Source organism: Gossypium arboreum, chromosome 5 (assembly GCF_025698485.1).
Source record: "Gossypium arboreum isolate Shixiya-1 chromosome 5, ASM2569848v2, whole genome shotgun sequence".
Taxonomy (NCBI): domain Eukaryota; kingdom Viridiplantae; phylum Streptophyta; class Magnoliopsida; order Malvales; family Malvaceae; genus Gossypium; species Gossypium arboreum.
The window spans coordinates 82,890,698-82,909,480 of record NC_069074.1 but is presented as its reverse complement, the minus strand read 5'-3'; the positions used below and the strand labels follow the sequence as shown (position 1 = coordinate 82,909,480).

Sequence of the window (18,783 nt, the reverse complement as noted above, 5' to 3'; positions counted from 1 at the left end):
CTCAAAAGTATTTTTCTACAGCACTTTTTTAAAAGCATTTCCAAACTAGCCCTAAGTTTGAGTGCAGTGACGAATTTAAATGGTGCTGGCATGGGCCCCACCTCTCATAAATTGTAAAATTTACTAAATTGTAAAATTGCTATTTAAATTCTTAAATTTTTTTAAAAATTTTAAATTAATAAAGATAAAATTATATTTTAACCCCCTTAAAATTTTAAATTAGTAAAAATTATCTCCCGACAACAACTCTCAAGTTAATCGTACGTGTTTTTTTCCTTTTTTCAAAAGGGTGTATGTTTTAGTACTTGTTCACATGGTTAAGTCAACAATCACGCCATGAAGACTACTACTTTCTGGTCAAAAGAATTTACAGTGCACAAACAATTTTACAGTGTGTAACCAGTAGTAAGCTGCTGGAGATCATCAATACGGAAACATATCTGCAGAGGTTAAAATAGGCTGACATAGTGCAGGAAGGCTTATGATTGTGTCCCGCCATCCGTACCATCATTGCTTTCTTTCATCAAACTGATGCTCTCAATGTCATTCAAACTCTGCAATCTCGCATTAAGTTCCGATAGTTCAGCTCTCAGCACAATGTTTTCGGCCTCAATGTCCAAGTAACGCTGGGTGGTTACTTGTATCGCTGTCATTATCTGACGCGCGCACACAAAAGATTAGGCAAATGAAATTAGTGATATTTTGATATCAATGTAAAGCCTACATCTAACCTAACAAAAAACTTTTTCCATTACGTGCTGTATAAACCTTACGGGAAGACAATTGCAACTAATTCCATAGGTAAGTTCATCAATCATACAAACAGAACAACAAGGCAGACAGATAGTGAAACTCCTCGGACAGCCTCGTAAATCCTTTTGATTCATTATTATCAGCATTTTTGCTATACCATTCTCTCTACCTCTAACAAGCCTATCCCCAAGTACAAACTCCAATGCCCCATAATCTATGTGTATCCCGAAGTACAAGTTCAATTCACCAGCATCTTCATCAAAACAAATGATATCATTTGTGATAATCCATTCTCCATCATGGAATGCCAACCCTCAATAAAAACGCAATCCACACTGTTGTCTATGGCGCTAGTGTTGATGGGAAAAACAATATAATGCACACCTTTGTCAGGGTTAAGGGGGAAATCGATCTGATATTGATTAGTCAAGGGTTGGATTGTGGTTATATAAGTAAAGGCCACACATGCATACAATCATAAGGCCAGTTTTCACCTCCAACACAGACAACTACTCATAACGAACACAATCCGACAATACTTACATCTACATATTTATTAAACTGTGCAACGAAATGATGAACTGAATAGTGAAAATGAATTCTACTTCGGTTCTGAAACTACTAAAAACTAATAAGATGAAGTAGAGATACATGTTTGTATACCAAGCACTCAGAAGCAAACACTTGAAATACCTGGGAATTTTCATGTTTATACTGGATGATTGACTGTTGAAGATAATTGAGGTGCTTCATTCTCTGTATTCGCGTGTTCTGTTCTTCAAAGCGCCTGTTCTCAGCTTTCAACATTCCTGTTTTCATGTAAATATTTAACAATTATATATGTTAGGTAGCCCTCGCTATTAAATCCCATTGCGAAATTCCTTAAGCAAGTACATTTCTAATGCAGGAAAACTCTAAAACATACCCAAGCTAACAGGCTTGCCAATGAACTCTTTTTCAGTATCCATGTACACCTTGGACCGTTCACATATCTTAGAGTGCTCCTTTTTGCTAGCACTCAACTCAGCCTCTAACTTGGAGATCCTTAAAGCCACCTCCTCCTGCCTTTGATGTTCCATTAAACCGATATAAGCGCAAGCAATTTTCTTCAAATGTTCCATGGCGAAATCCACCTTGAAATTCATACGTAAAGCATCCTTTATGGCATCTCTCCACTTCAATATCCTACACTCGGTGATTTGCTCAAGTCGTAGATCATGCATCTCTTTGATTGAAGCGCAGAACATTATGTAGATCCTCTCGGCAATACTCGGGTTCATCTTACTTGTTGCAGCAACATCACCGTGTACCTTAATGATGAGCTTTAAAGTCGGATGTAGGGACAGTGGGAAACAATATTTGCCTACTGTGACGTGCTTCCCATCTAAGCCAGTGAAGTCTGAGAACTTCACTTTGCTCTCCTCATCAGCATCGATCTTCATAAGAAGGTCGGAAATGGATGTATCATCATTACTGCATGTTCCAACTTCAGAATTCTTCTGCTGCAGATTTTTTAATTCATTCGTTTGTAAACTGCTGAGCTGAAACAATAAATTGGGAGGAAATGCAAATTAGGATTCCAGAATCAGAAGCTTATACGAACTTAAAATCGCGTTCGATATTCCTCTCTGCCTCTTTTTAACACATCTTGCTTCACTTGTTTTGCATCGCTTCCTCTCGACCAAACAGCCCTCTATCATATGCAAGATACTATTCTAAGCAAATATATATATACGAGATACTGATTCTTAGATAACTAATAATCATATTTCAAGATATCTTAAAACCAATAGACTCAAAGATCTAGAACAGTTGCCATACCCTGTCTGAAGCTTCAGGTCTAGATCCATGGTGATCCTACAAATTACAGGAAACAACACAGATGACAATAGCATTTAGAAACAAGAAATTAAAGACATGACATTAACCTTTGATTCAAAAAATTATCATATCTGCAATCTTCATAAATAGGTCATCATATCTGAATATTAATGGAGCATGAAAAGAGTGGAAACCTCAAAATAACCAAACACTTGGGTACCTGGGCTGAAACACATTGATGCTCAAGTTGCCCATGGGGGAGCAGCAATCCTATTTTCTGTTTTAACCTACTATTCTCAGCATTTAACTGTTCATTTTCCTCTTTCAAGTGTTTAATCTCGGCAGCCTGTTCATCTGCTGTTATCTGCACTGCAAAATGTTAACATCAAAACAACAGAAATCATGGCAATCATAAAGTTCGACCATTTAGTTTACCTTGCGCTTTTGCCTATACTTGTAATCACTTAGTCTTTTGTTTTCTTTCCTTTGAGCTGGAGTAAGCTTAGCTCTACCGCCGCCGCCACCACCTGATGTGGTTTGGTATGAAGCTTCTGATTTTCACCTTGATTCAATCGTTGATGGTCTGATACAGAATCCGTGACTCCACCATTGATATCAGAGCCCTCCACTAACCCAAACTCAGTGCTAATCAGATCCCATCCATCTGCCATCCTTGAGCTAAAAAACGAAGTGGACCCATCTGATGAATAACCCTCCATTGGTTGATTAATTTGAACGCCCAAAACAACGCAACAATTCTTGAATATAACTGAAAAAAATTGCTCTTATGATGGTTTAACGTAAAATATTGTGGAAACCCAAGGGATGTCCTTTCCAGCTAGAGCTGAAACCGGACTCGTCTTCTCATAAGCAAACGTGGATCTGATTGAGAAATTATCAATTGAGCTTTTCTACGGAATCATTCATGCTCTTAACTAATAAAATAATGTCAGCTTTTTCCATTATAATATTATTTATTAATTTGTATGTATTAGAGTTAGAAAGGTATTTTCTGCTTCAGCTCATGGTTCCATCTCGCCAGCACCAAAAATCGTCCGAGAATGTAAGAAAGAGCATACAGATATAATGTTTTATGCTGAAGGGATATGAACCCTATGATCCTGTCAGATTATGGTACGTGGAGAAACAGCTGTTCCTTTCTCGGCCGCCCTTATTTTCAAAGTAGGGTCCATTCCTTTTCTTTAACTTCTGTCGGGCGATTAATCGTGTTTCTTTTTAGTCAGCTATCCATTATTGCTAATATTCACTCATTCCTCATCGTAGAGGTCAGCATGGGTTGGGCCATACAGCACGGCCCAAAGTCAGTCCGAAATATGAAAGAGTTTAAATAAAAATATAGACTTAAAAAATAAAATTTAATAAAAAAGTAAAATCCGTTTAAAAAATAGGCTGGGCTCAAATAAGGTATTTTTGGCCTTGGCCCAACCCAGCTCGACCTGAATTCATTAAAAGAAATCTGATTTTTTTAATATTATTTTTTTTATTTTTTTCTTCGTATTTTGCTATAATTTTACTATTAAAACTTATTTTATTATTAATTTTGTTATTATTTTAAAGACATTTGTTAATTTTATTATTATTTTGGAGATATTTACTTGTTAACTTGTATCTATTTAGTATTATTTAAGTATACATATTTTTAAAATTTATTTTTAATTTATTGAGAAATATTTATTTTGATGTTTTTAGTATTTTTGATGTATTATATATATTTTAAAATTATATAAAATAATATAAAAATTAATATTGACTGATCGGGTAGAGCCTGTGTTTTAGCATTTTATCCGTGTCAAGCTTGGGCAAAATTTTAGGTCTATTTTTGAGCACGGGCCTAATAAATGGGCCAAAATTTTTAGTTGAGTTCGCTTGGCCCAGCCCATACTCACCTCTAATCACCGGTAGCAGAGATCAATGGGAAGTTAGAATATTTTGATTGTTGGTGAAATTTGAAAAATTAAAATATTTAATTTTTTATATAAATTAATATATAATATGATTAAATGTAATAATACAATAAAATTATTAAAATAGTAACTAAATAAATATAAGTCTTAAAGCCAGGTCTTCTAATTAGGGACAACTAAAATTATCTATTTTTTATGCATACTATTTTTATCACTTAATTTAAAAGAAAATCTCATTTCACACGGAATAAATTATAATTTCTTTCACAATTATAAAAGCTACTTAAATATTTTTTGTGTCATGAGAATACAATACGTAAACATAAGATAAACACAAACATAAGGTACACAAAATCACACAACAACAATATTTTTCAAACAGACAATCAATCCTAATTTCTTTAAAATTTTGTTTTAATGTTCTCTACAAAATATAAATCAATCAAGATATTAGTAATTTTATACAAAATCAATATTCCAAAATCATTCCATCAATAAAAACTTAATCTTGCCTAAAAATTCTAATCGCCACAAATAAAGTCACAAATTTAAATTTTTTAAAGATTAATCAATAAAATTTCAAAAGAAAAATAAAAAGAATTGTTACCAAATTACGGAAACCTATTTAAAAGTATTGAAAGGTTGATAATACATCTTGTAAAAATCATGGAGAGAATGTGACAGAATAAGAAAATTTCGAAGAAAAATTATTAATGTTGAAAGAAAATAAAAATGGCTAAAGATTTTTGGATTCTGACGAGTGTTGTTCAAATATTTTTGTCTGGTTAATAACTAAATTTAGGGGTGAGTATTTGATCGAGTCAACTCTAAAAATTTTAAATTAATTGAGTTGTCGAATCCTAATTTAGTAACCAAACTTAATTTGAATTTTTTTCGGATTGAGTCAAAAAAATTCAAGTCGAGTTAATGAATCCTATTATTTACACTAAATGTTGCGTTTACATGGACCGATTATTTAACTAGTAGATGAAGTACAAGATTATTTAACTACATAAACAATATAATGATTTTGCTTTTTAACTTAATAAGTAAACATTCGTCAAAACGACTTAAAAGTCTTTTCTTATTCGAATTTTCGGGTAACTCAAATTTTGTAATTCATATTCAAATTAAACCTAAAAACTTAATTTTTTATTCGAGTTGATTCGAATAACTTGATCAACTTAAATAACTCAGACTACTTAAATTATTTTTTGTATAAAGTAGTTCTTTTTTTTAAGAAAAAAAATTGTGGGGGTCATATGTGGCTTTGTCACTAGCTCCAACCACATCATTAAGGGATGAGATAAGCAACTATTATACTTCATGGTTGAATTAGATTATTAGTTACTAAATTATAAGTAAATTTTTGTGTTAATCACTTAACTAAAAAAAAGTTATAATTTAGTTACTAAAGTTTTCGACATTTTTATTTTTGGTCACTAGACTGTTAAGCCGTGCCTTTTAGTTGATATGATAACAAGTTTAGTCCTTAGCTTTTATATATATTTTTTGTCAATGTCACTTGATTCTAGATAAAAATTATAAAAGAAATTTAAAATAATGTAAAGAATAGAAAATTCTATATAAAAATTCTAGAAATATAAAATCTCGAAAATGTTATTGAATAACTAATATATATATTTGAAATAAAAAAAGTTATCATTCAATAGGATCGATAACAAATTAAAAATAGAACAAAAAAAGTTAAATCATTGTATGCTTCCTGAATGTTTCTTGAAACCAAATTAGTAATATATTTTATTGAGTTTCATGCATTTAAAGAACATCTAGAATTAATATCACAAAATATGTAACTCTAATATTATTCCTTTAGCTAAAATTGTAAAATATACCATGAAATTTTCTTTTCAGATTTAATTCAAAATTTTAATTTATTTAAATTATTTTTAAAATTCAAATTGTAAAAATAAATTATATTTTAATTTTTTCTCATAATGAAAATATTATATTAAAAATCAAAATAGGTAAAAAAAAATAAGAACTGATAATTTTGTTTATTTTTTTATTTTTTCTATGTTATTTTAAGGAATGAATATTAGATATTTTTATATATATAACACAAAAATTTTAGAGGATTTAAAGAAAATTTATTCATTAAATATGTTAAAAACATTTTTAAAAATAAAAGTTTTAGTAAAAACTTAAAAATATAATTAGAATCATTTTAACAAAACATGCAAACATTAGTGACCAAATTTATCACTAACCCAACATTAAACTCTCACTAGCTTAAAAGATAAAAAAGAGATTGTGCGCATGCCTTGGGGACATTCCGCAAATCTTGTTAACTTAAAAATTTACCACCAAATTCTCTCTTAATCAACAAAGGGATGATAGATTGAGTCATTACTTGTAATGAACGGAGAAACAGACACTTCTTCAATAAAAAGCCTAAACATATCCAAATTTGAGTGACACCAACATCATCATCATAATAATATATTTAGAAAACATCAACAGCAGTCCATCCAACACGACAAAATTTCGTACTTATGAAGATATACTGATGAACTTAGCAAACATCCACAGCAGTACAGCAATTCATTTTAATAGCCACAAGCTCAACAGATATTCTCTTTATCTACAATATTCCTAAAAATGTCTTCCTTCAATTCATATAAAACAAATATCTAAGACTGGTAATTCCCACCATGCCCGCCCATATTTGGTGGATAGTTATTCGGATATTGCACGTTCTGTGTATTACCTTGGTAAGGATTTTGGAAATTCTGAGCATTTCCACCCATGTTACCAGACCATCCTTGATTCGGTGGACCTGGTGGCATCCCACCCATGTTGTTAGGAGGCGGCATTCCTCCCATGTTGTTAGGAGGCGGCATTCCTCCCATATTGTTAGAAGGCGGCATTCCTCCTCCCATGTTGTTCCGCGGTGGCATTCCTCCCATATTGTTAGGAGGCGGCATTCCTCCTCCCATGTTGTTCCGCGGCGGCATTCCTCCCATATTGTTAGGAGGAGGCATTCCTCCCCCCATATTGTTGGCTGGCATACCTCCCCTATTGTTGTAAGGCATTCCTCCCATGTTGTTAGGAGGTGGATTTCCAGCTGTATTAGGAGCAGCATTCTGCATACCCTGGTTTGGAGGAGGCTGCATGTTTTCCCTTCTTCTCTCATAGTTTCTTGATCTATCATAATTACGAGGCCTGTCATTACGTCTATTTCTTTCGTTTGCTCGTGCATTGTTCCTCACCCATTCCTCATGGTACTTGGGATCATAAGGCACAGCTTGCCCATTAATGAAAGGTTCACCTGAAAAACAATAGCATAAAACCAAAAACCCCCACCATGAAAGAATTGTTCAAGTTTTAAAAAAAAAGATGGTAAAAAATACCTCCATAATCTTTATTCTTCACGTCCAAGTAAGAATCTGGAAGAACCCAACGAACTCCAGGAAGTTCTGAGAAGAAAATAAAATTTTATAAGAACATCCACAAAAAGCTTTTCTCGAAACAGACTTGCAGTGACAAGAAAACTTGATAACTTAAAAAGACATGTACCCTTGATCTTGTACGAAAGCTCTTCAGAAACAAGGGCTCCAAAGGCATAATAATGCCGAGTAGAAACTGAATAAATTTTCATTCTAGCTTCCTCTTCACTGTTAACAAGACACAGAAAATAAACTGTAATTACAAAAGTAATGTACACATTTCGATAAATTATAATTACAAAAGTAATGTACACGTTCCGTCACGGGATAACCGCAATGAGTATCTGGAGAAAAACATTCCTAAACTGGAATCTCGATCAGAAATGAGATAAGTTACTATCATCATGCTAAAAATGCAAAAATTTTGCTACTACTAATAATATAACACACAGAATGCAACATGGCAAACCTAAGAGTGGCAAAAAGTTGTTTCAAAGACAGAAATACTCAATAGGAAGAGATACTTCTACCGAATCATATGAAGTTGTGCTAACCAAAAACTGTTAGCAATGACACAATTATCTGTTCATGTGTAGCATGAAGATACTCTAATAACACCCCATTCCGAAAATTTCAAACATAAAGACAAGCACTGTATATGAAACAAAAGTAATTTGTAAATAAAAAATTACAGAAGAAACAATTAGAACAACTTACAATAAGTTATCTTGGACAAAATTTCTTTTATTAAAACAAATTACCACTACCAAACTAAAACCAAATGATTTTCTCAATGGAAAATATGAATTCAGAGCCAAAGTAAAAGAATTGCAAAACATTGAATTCAACACATTGTTTCTCTTCATTCCATTCCTTTCCAACTTCGAAGAGAACAATACCAAGTAAGATCTCAAAATAAAGCAATAAACCCATTTTTTCCCCATGGAAAAGCTACCCTAAAATATAGGAATCGAACTATATTTTATCTTTATTCGAATAATTTCCTCAGCATTCATTAGTAGGCAAAAAAAACATGAATTTTAAGGTTACGTTTCCTAAAAAATTAATACTTGATTAAAAGTGAGTAAAATAAAACAAAAATCCCAATGCCATATACACAAAATCAATAATTTTCCCATCAAAATTTGTTAGTTTATTGCAAACAATTAAACTACTCAGCTTAATATAAGATAAACAATCAAAAAAGAAACCAATCATAAACGAACAACAACAAGTTACCTGCCCACTACTTGAGCTAGGGTTTTGATATAACTATCAATAATTTCATCCCTAGTAGCATCCTCTTTAGGGGGCTCCACCACAACGAGCCAATGCTCAAAATCACAGCCGTCGAGCAATATTGTCTCCTTCGGGGGCCGATTCGAGTAGTTAGGATTCGGGTCATTGAGGGAGGACCTGGCTGCTCGAGTGGAGAACGATTTGATAGTGGGGGAAAGTGAGTCGCGCAGGAGTAGCGAGTAGCAAAGTGGGGCACGGAGACGACGGAGGAAAGAGAGGGAAGGGGATGGCGATGAGGTTATTAGGGTTTTGACGGGGGAAGCGGCGGCGGCAGGGGAAAAGGAAGAGAAAGGGCGGCATGAAGGGAAGAGGAAGGAGGTTAGGGATTTGGGTTTGGAGAGGAGATAGCGAGAGAGGGATTGGGTCGCCATTTGTGGAAAGCCGCTACGATGATGAGAGGAACCGAAAGGAAATTGAAATAGTAAATAGGGTTTTGGAAGGGCTTTTAAAGAAAAGAAGGACAAATATGTAATTTTCGATATTTTGAAGATATCATACTTTAAAATTAAGGGTAAACTTCATTACTAGTCATCCACTATTAGTGAGTTTCAATTTTAGTCCCTCAACTATGAAAAATTACAAAATAGTCATCTAATTATTCAACTTTTTCTTTTTAATCACCGACTGTTAAATAACTAACGAGAAGATGATGTGACAGCTTTTAAAATTAATATAATAATAAATTTAGCTCTCGATATGTGCACATTTATTAATTTAATCTTAAATTTTAAAAATTTAACCATCAATGTTTACTCATTACCTATTTGTTATATGAAAATATCATTCAATATACTTTGTAAATTAGAAGTAAAAACAAATATCTATTTTCTAAAAAAAAAAAGTTAAACGAGTAACGAGGTTCTCTAGTTTGTCAGAGACTGTAATAACAACAACAATAACAAGAACAACTCAACTAAACTAATGCCAAACGATTCAAGTGCAAATATTATAAAATCGGTGAAGTATGAATCGATATAGACCAAGTCATCTCAATCGTTAGTGCTCAATCAATGGTGGAGAATTGAAGTATCAAGAAAAAAAAAGTGAAAATTATGATTTTGGGTTTTGGTTTTTTTTTTTTTGTATATTTATATTAAGTTTAGCTAATAAATTTGTTTTTCTTTTAGCTTTCTAAGTGAAAGAATCACAAAGAAAAAAATTGCAAAAAGATCAAATTACACAACGGTAAACATTGAGATTTTTTTAGAATTAAGACTAAATTAACACAATTTATAAATTTTTAGGGTCAAAGTTGTTATTATGTTAATTTTAAAAGTTGCCATGGCATCTTTTCATTAGTGATTTTTAACCTTCGATGACCAATGAAGAAAAAATCGAATATTTGGATGATCATTTAATAAGCTTTCATAATTGGGTGATTAAAAAAGAAACCTACTAATAGTTAAGTGAATATTAGTATAGTTTACCCTAAATTAATTAAAAGGTTACATGAAATATAGTATAACAATAATATAAATCAAAATACAAATGTACATATTTTTAAAGAGTTATTTTTTAATTTTAAATTTAAATTTATAATAATTATTTTTATTTTATATCTAATTATTATAATACATATGTAATAACCAAACGAGGCATATTAAAATATTTTAGGGCTTTATAATTTTTTCATATGAGATTTAATAATTTGAGTTTTAATTTCATGACCAAATTGGGATTACATGCCCCAAACCCAAAGTGAAATTTCTTAGTATGTAGCCAATTTTTCCAGCTTTCTTCCGCCAACCTTAATTTTAGCTGTGAAAAGCAGGAATGATTGGGTGAGGCAACCAATATTCATCCCTCTGATTTTTGTTTCATTTCTTTTGTCATCTTTTCTTTGGGTTGGTTGCGAACTGTCCAATCCCCACCAAATCCAAGTCAAGCCCAATGACCTCAAACAGGCTAAATTCATTCATTTCTTGTTTTTGCTTGTTCAAGGATGTCAACTTCCTCTCTTTCTATTTCCTGTCTTCACATTAACTCGGGAATTCCCAGTTTTTCCTCTCAACTTCCGCATTTGTTTCCCTCAATGGAATTGCTAGTGAAGTCATTGGTTACCACCCGCTGGAAAGCTCCTTTCAGATTAGAAACTAGAAACTTGTCTTACAGCTTGGGTTTGGATCAGGTTGCAGGTTCCAGGATTGGTTGGGGATTAGGCAACGGCATTTCTGGTGGAGAAAGGCGCCGAGTATCGTTGGAGTCGATCTGGTTTACGGCCCTGCTATTATCTTGATTGATGAACCAACTTCAGGGTTGGTTTCAGCTTCTGCTCTTAATGTAGTGACACGGTTAAAATCAATGGCAATCAATCAATGTAAAATCATTAAAAAAATAATAAAAATAAAGCCTTAATTGAAAAAACAAACAAACTGGTTGAACAGTGAAGAGATTGATCCTTACAAATGTTCAGAACAATGAAAGAAGTGTGAGCAATGACTGAACTCAAAAAAGAATCAAAATATTAAGGCACAAATGATTACAATTTACATAAATTTACAGCATTGCTAGTCTCACAAAACAGGAAAGATGAACAAGGTATAATGTGGCTAAGCAAAACCTGAAACCTGAACTGTTACTTCGATAACATCAGGAAGAAAAAATTTCAAAAATTATTCCTAAAGAGTACCAAAACGAGAATAGAACAACCTAATTGCTTCGGTCGAATATTGAATTGAATGTCATTGTAGCATACGATGTTGTGACATTTTCTGATGACGAAGATGAATTCCCCCCTTTGCCTGTGCCTTCAGATATCAAGCCGGACTTATCTTTTTGGCCTCTGAGTTCTGTGAATTCCGAAAGAAGGCCAGGTCTCGATATATTCTCGTCATTCACAGCTTCTTCTCCCATTAGCATCTTCACCACTTGAGACATGGATGGTCGGAATTTCGGAATGTCTTGGGTGCAAAGTAAACCAATCTTTAGAAATTTCTGAGCTTCTTCTTCATCATACTCGCCGCTTATTGATGTATCAATTAGTTCCACTAGTTCTCTGGACTCATACTTGTTCCATGCCTGCAGTTGTAAATCTATTTAGCAACGAATCTCAAAATCATGTTGTAACACCGAATAACAAAATCCAAACACGATAAGCTTAGTGACTTAGCTAAGTGGAGATTGACCTAAAAGATTGGATCAAAATCACGTGACTCCACCATCTGACATCGGATCATGTGACTCCACCATTTGAGATCCAACAACATAGAATGCCAATGTAAATGTGGAATTCAAAAACCTAAAGATTTAAAGTTTTCTCATTGTACATGCTTGAAACTTCTGTTTCGAATAGTATTTAGTGTAGTTATTAATGTTTGTTTAAGCTAAAAGCTAAGCTGTAGGCCAACAGAGATTTAATATGTATGTCCCGTGTGGGCTACTATCTCTCCAGTTTCTCCACATTAAGAGACAATTCAGCTATTAGTTTTGTGGAAAATACATAGAGACTTGAATTAAGGTAGCAATGAAAGCGACAAGAAGACAGAACATAGAAGAAATTCATACCCTCTCAAGAAGGTATTGCTCTGACAAAGGCAATCTTCTGTTTGTGTTACATCTACCGCTAACAATTTCCAACAGCAAAACGCCAAAACTATAAATATCCGCTTTCCTCGTCAACTGGCCTCTTATAGCATACTCCGGTGCTAGATAACCTCTACACAAACCACATAAGGATACACGAATGAATTAAACTGAAAAGGAAATTCGGTAGATCAGTAAATAAACTATGCAGAGCTTGAATCATGTACTCCGTAACACCAACTCAATTCACTAAGAACGAAATACAGAACTCACAAGTATATAGAGCAATGTGAGAACTCACGTTGTTCCAGCAACACGTGTACTTATGTGGGTCATGTTGTCAGGGAAAAGCTTTGCCAGGCCAAAATCTGAAATTTTAGGATTGAGATTTTTATCGAGGAGAATATTGCTTGCTTTTATGTCTCTGTGAATAATATGTGGTTGAACTTCCTCGTGAAGGAATGCAAGCCCCTTTGCAACACCGATGCAAATGTTACGCCTTGCTTCCCAGCTGAATTGCATACTGCTATGCCCTCCACCTAAAAGGTAAAGAGGCTTCAGGTTATTAATGTTCAAGCGGATATTAAACACAAACCAAGAATAGAAGTAATTACCGAGAAGTGTTTGCGCAAGGCTGTTATTCTCGAGATAGCCATAGACCAAAATCCTATGGTTTCCTTCCACACAACAACCGCACAACTCAACCAGGTTTTCATGCTCTATTTCCGCAATCACATTTATTTCCGTCAAGAACTCTCGTACCCCTTGCTTTGAGTCCGCTGCCAGCACCTTTATAGCACCCATGGTACCATCTCTGAAAGTTCCCTGTTCATTACAAAAATTATCGTAAAAAAACAGGATTAGTTTCGCATGCAAGCATTTATCGAAGCAGTGTTTCAAAAATATTCAAACAGATTCCATTCACCTTATAGACAACACCGAAACCTCCCTCACCAATTTTATTGGAATGATGAAAATTTCCGGTTGCCATTTTCAGCTCCTTGTAAGGAAACAGTTTAGTGTTCTGAATACCCGAAACCTCTGTGCCAATGAGTATGCAATTAGAAACTTATAAGAAAGCATTTTCTACGACAGGGGACGGAGTTTTATAGCCCCATGAGCCGTTTTCTTAGGATTGTTGGTTCGAAAATGAAGAGAGAACAATAAGTCAAGTAAGCAGCATACCTTCATCTATTTCGATTGTTTGTTCAGCTGAGAAAGTTTTCTTTCTCGAAAATAAAAATGAGAAACAAGTCATCACCAGCTGCTCCTCAGTTCGAATAATCAAATGCCTTCACACAGACGAAAATCCTGTGAGGCCAACGTAAAGCATCAAATAAGAAACATCATCTTCCATGAACATAAAAAAGGTGTACACTGTTACCCTAATTAACATATCCCATAGAACAAAACATACCATAGATTAGCTTCTAAAATAGAACAAAAGATGATTGTGAGTACAATTACTTCAACAAGATCACAAATTAAACGTCCAAATGTATTAGCTATTAATTTTGGAAAAATGCCAACTTTGCTTGAAAGTTGAAAGGTCAAAGGGGCAGATCAAGAAAAATTGTTCTCATTTTCTATAGTATCTTAGCACATCAAGAAATTATAATCTGATTTATGACACCCAGAAAAGGCAAAAGCGAAAACCTTCATTTTGCCTCCGTTTTGCTAAAAAAAGAGAAAATTTAAATCCATGAAACATATTTTTTTGTGGCACAAAGAATCCAAGAAAACAAGCAAGGAAGAAGAGATAAAGCATCCAAAATTCCATCAAGTACACTACTTTTTTTGAATATATCCAAATCCCAAGCAAACCGTGACGAAATAAAGAGATCTGATAAATCAAAAAAAAATTCTCATTATTTTTCCTGTATTTTCTTGAAAACCAAACAAAACCCAGATTGGAAACTAACCTCAAATGCTTTGGAAAGTTGCAACAAAGACTCCAACAACCTTAGAACCGTGTATAATTGAAGAGCTATGAAGTGTGCAGTAAATTCTAGTCTTCCTGCAGTCGTTATTACAGGTTTAAGTGGACGATTATAGACAATTAATAAGCTAAAAAAGAAGACCAGTCCAACACCACCCAACGGTTTTATATAATTATCTGTTTCTTCCCTCAAATTTCTTTGAATACTTATCACGTATGCAATTTATCACGTCATTTTATTTGTCCTATTATTTTTTTAAGGTTAAGTCCCTACCCTCTTTATAAATTTAGAATTTAATCAATGTACTATTATGACCAGGATTTTATTTCTTACTTTTTTAAATTTTAAAATTCAGCTCCAATTGTTAACACCTTTTTTTTGTTAATTTTGCTTGTGTAAATAAAAAAAAAAAACCTCACTTGATAACAATGTAACATCAGTTGGACATGAATTTTATAATGTGAAAAGTTAAAGGACTAAATATATAAATTCTAATAACTTTTTTATTTAAATGTTATTGACATCTGTTTTCCACTTTGATTTGAACATTAGAGGTTATCAAATTGTAGAAAAATAAAATAAAATAAAAAGAGAAATGAGAAATGGAGTCCAATTCCACGTGAAGTTAAAGATGTGTGCTAGAAAAACTGGGAAGGAAAAGTCAAGTCAATTAAGGCTTCTCTCTCCTTTGACAAGACCAGCATGCGGAGTGGAGATGGCAATTTTATTTATTGTTTATTTTAATTTATTGTTTATAATTTATTTTTATTAGTAGAGTTGGGTAAAGTCAATTTCTTCTTAATATAAAATTTTAAAATTTTAAAATATCGTATCGAATCAATCATAATAAATTTATTTATTTGTGTAAATATATTATAAAATCATAGCTCAATTTCCTTTTTTAAATTCTAGCTAAAAGGTAGTTTTTAAAATTTTTCATATTTTTATTTTATTTATTCAAAATTTATTTTTATTTAATTCTAATATATATTTTTAAATTTTATTTTATTAAAACTGTTTATAATTTTGTTTATTTTAATGTAATTCTTTTTCTTTTATAATTAATATTTAATTTGTAAAATTTCAATAATATTTTTTTCTTAAATTAATTATTTATCTAAAAAAGTAATGACAAATGCTAACATTTTGAAAGAAAAAAATAAATATAATCAAACCGTTCAAAAAAAATCTCAAAAGATTTAAAATTCTTCAACCAAAACAACAAAGGTGTGTTTAAGCGAAAGCTTTGTAGAAATAAATTTTAAAGAGGGAATTTCAGTTACTCAATTTCCTTTTTCAAATTCTATCTGAAGAGGAGATTTTTTAAAATTTTAAAATTTTATTTGATTTAATAAAAATAATAATTATTCTTAATATACTATTTTTACTTATTTTTAAAAATTATATTGTTTTCAGTTATCATTTTAATTCTTTACTTTTATTATTTATAAATTCTTTTAAAATTAAAAGTAAATGTAAAATAATTCAATATATTTTAATTATTAAATATAATAACAAATATATTTATAAAATTTCAACTCAAAAAGCAAAGGTGGCTTAGCATTGTTGTCAGGTGTACTATCTGATTAAATTCCAAGTAATTTCCTTCATAGCTTGCACTTTTTGAAGTTACTTCTATAACTTTTCTCATTTTTGTTGCATATATTTAATACTCGTTCTATATTCGTGTTTATAATTTTGTATATATTACTATTTTTATTATATTTATATTTACATCATTAATATAAAAGAAAACATGAAATATGATATATATATATATATATATATAAAAGGGATTGTATGAAACTTTGATTTTATATCATCTTTATTCATTTTCAATAGGAGAATGATAAATTAGATTTTTCCTTTTAATTTTTAGCAGTTTTTTGTTGAATTTAAATTTTTTAGTAGGAAAAAACTGAAAATCAAGAGAAAAAAATCTAATTTGGAATGACATGAAATTACAGTTTCATACAATCCTTTCTCTCTCTCTGTATATATGTAGATATAAGAGTGGACGTTTCAATTGGTCAAAAAAAAAAAGAGTGGACGTTTCAAAGGTTTAGAAATATGTAAAATTTTAATTTTAGTTTATTTATTCTTCACATTAAATTTAAGGGACAAATCTCAAAATTATATATGATATTTGGTTTAATGTGTAATTGTATATATGAACTTTAATTTAATGCAATTATATGCATGAAACTTTGATTGTGGTTCAAATATATGCATGAAATTTTAATTTTGATTCAATCAACATATATAAACATAAAATGATGTTACATCAATAATTATGTTAATAATTTGTGAGAACTTGATCAAATCAAAATTTCATGTATAAATTTGCATAAAATCAAAGTTCATATATATAATTGCATATTAAACAAAAGTTCATATATAGTTTTAAAATTTATCACTAAATTTAAGTATTACAATCTGAATTTGAATTTGAATCATTAAATAACTACATATAGTAAGTATAAAAATGTTTTAAATAAAAATTTTAAAAGCAAATAATGAATTTAGAATGTGGCATTATCTGGTCGTGTCTTTTTGTATTAATCATTTGACGCATCTGGAAGAATAGTAATTTTTTCATATTTCAGAATGTTACTTAGTCGACAATTGAAATTGTTAAAATTTCTATTAGTTGGGCCCAACAATATGAATTAAGCCTGAATGAATATAAGAACAATGGCCACAATTTTAGCTATCAAACGACCTCTTGAGTAGTGGGTTCATTTATTTATTAATGGTGCAGTGGCTAGAATCACAGGAAATGCTTTTGCTGTTTATGTGTTACGTGATCAATTTAGAAATTGGATCTTGGGATTTAATTAATATCTGAGTAGATGTACACTTTTTGAGGCTGAACTTTAAGGTACTCTGGATGGACTTCTCGTTCTGTTAAATAAAAGTTATAAATGGGCCATAATTCAAACAGATAATCCAGATGTGGTCCAGGCCTTGACTGATAATGGATTGGAGGATTCAGGTATTACAATGCTAAGAAGGATTCAATGGATTATGAGATCTGAAGGACGGTGGTGGATAAGATATGTGCCTAGAGAATGTAACATAATTGCAAATCAATTGGCTAATCTTATTTTAGCATCATGGAAGCCAAGCTTACAGGTTTTCGATGTTGCACCCAATCAAGTTTCAGTGGTTCTACAACAAAATAAAGCGAGTGCCACTTTTGAACAATTAATTTGATTTAACTTTGCTTCTTTTATTTATCACAAAAATTATACAAAAAAAAAAAACAAATCAAGTATTTGCAAGAATCCAAATTCACAATATTTAAGTTTAAACATTAGGGTTTAAATTTTGAAATTACCGTCCCACCCATATTAAGAATTTTGAAAGTATACTACTGCAAAATAAAATCGTTAGTATTGACAGAACAAAGAAACAGAGCATAAATAAATGAAATAATCATTATGCCATAAAAGAATCATGGCCTTAGAAGCCTCGGATAAAGAAGATGAAACACAATTAGTATTGTTCTTCTCGAAAAGAATCAAGAAATAAGACCGAGAAATAAATTGGAAAAAAATTAGCTAAACCACACTAGATTTAATTTCCAAGAAAGATAGGAGGGATCACACACAAGATCCCGCTTAAAACCCAATCTCCTAGACAAAATATCTCTTTAATTTAATTTAGAAAAACAACAAAATTCCAAAGAAAAGAAGAATGGGGAAAGTTGTTTGCCTTTTGAAGGGGTAAAATAATAAAATAGCAATGTTAGTTTTCAAAAATAGTAAAAGATTTTCCTCAACAGAAAATCTTTTGAAAATATTTTTTTTTCCATTACCAACAAAGAAAACCCATAAATAAAAAAAATTTTGGTAAATATTACAAATTGGAGAAAGAAATTACAGCAGTAAAATTTCAACCTTTCAAACCCTCTCCTATGTGGATTAATCATTGTGTATAATTATAATGTGTGTTGAATTTTCCAATTAGGTCATTATTTTAGTATAAAAGAAATGCAAATCCGTACACATAATTATAGGATGAATCCAAAATAATTCCCTTTTCTTGACTTCGGAATCAATCCTCAAAACTCTTGAGTTTTAGAGAATAAAGGTTTAGTTGATTAGTCAT

General features: G+C 31.6%; 3 protein-coding genes across 6 annotated transcripts; all 3 read right to left on the bottom strand.

Moving 5' to 3' along the window:
* Positions 1–254: 254 nt before the first annotated feature.
* LOC108465857 (uncharacterized) lies at positions 255–3,732 on the bottom strand. Of its 3 annotated transcripts, none has more exons than XM_053027915.1 (6): positions 3,010–3,732; positions 2,795–2,938; positions 2,575–2,610; positions 1,679–2,446; positions 1,447–1,562; positions 255–656 (listed from the first exon to the last, which is right to left on the bottom strand). In XM_053027915.1, exons 4-6 carry the CDS (start codon positions 2,193–2,195, stop codon positions 480–482), a joined length of 810 nt encoding a protein of 269 aa, XP_052883875.1. In that variant the 5' UTR covers positions 2,196–2,446; positions 2,575–2,610; positions 2,795–2,938; positions 3,010–3,732; the 3' UTR covers positions 255–479. The 3 variants fall into 3 exon arrangements, with proteins under 3 accessions (XP_052883875.1, XP_017621735.1, XP_017621734.1); XM_017766246.2 differs by having other exon boundaries at positions 1,679–2,294; positions 2,795–2,943; positions 3,010–3,731; XM_017766245.2 differs by having other exon boundaries at positions 1,679–2,294; positions 3,010–3,729.
* A 3,273-nt stretch (positions 3,733–7,005) lies between these two features.
* Positions 7,006–9,659, bottom strand: LOC108451577 (multiple organellar RNA editing factor 8, chloroplastic/mitochondrial-like). Its single transcript, XM_017749251.2, has 4 exons — positions 9,149–9,659; positions 8,040–8,137; positions 7,874–7,939; positions 7,006–7,791 (listed from the first exon to the last, which is right to left on the bottom strand). The coding sequence occupies exons 1-4, from the start codon at positions 9,577–9,579 to the stop codon at positions 7,154–7,156; spliced, it is 1,233 nt and encodes a 410-aa protein (XP_017604740.2). The 5' UTR covers positions 9,580–9,659; the 3' UTR covers positions 7,006–7,153.
* A 1,904-nt stretch (positions 9,660–11,563) lies between these two features.
* Positions 11,564–14,896, bottom strand: LOC108450603 (cold-responsive protein kinase 1). 2 transcript variants are annotated; one of them, XM_017748298.2, is made up of 7 exons: positions 14,653–14,896; positions 13,916–14,022; positions 13,656–13,771; positions 13,345–13,555; positions 13,032–13,269; positions 12,713–12,863; positions 11,564–12,226 (listed from the first exon to the last, which is right to left on the bottom strand). In XM_017748298.2, the coding sequence occupies exons 2-7, from the start codon at positions 13,986–13,988 to the stop codon at positions 11,858–11,860; spliced, it is 1,158 nt and encodes a 385-aa protein (XP_017603787.1). In that variant the 5' UTR covers positions 13,989–14,022; positions 14,653–14,896; the 3' UTR covers positions 11,564–11,857. The 2 variants fall into 2 exon arrangements, with proteins under 2 accessions (XP_017603787.1, XP_017603786.1); XM_017748297.2 differs by having other exon boundaries at positions 13,916–14,041; positions 14,653–14,894.
* Between the last annotated feature and the right edge of the window lie 3,887 nt (positions 14,897–18,783).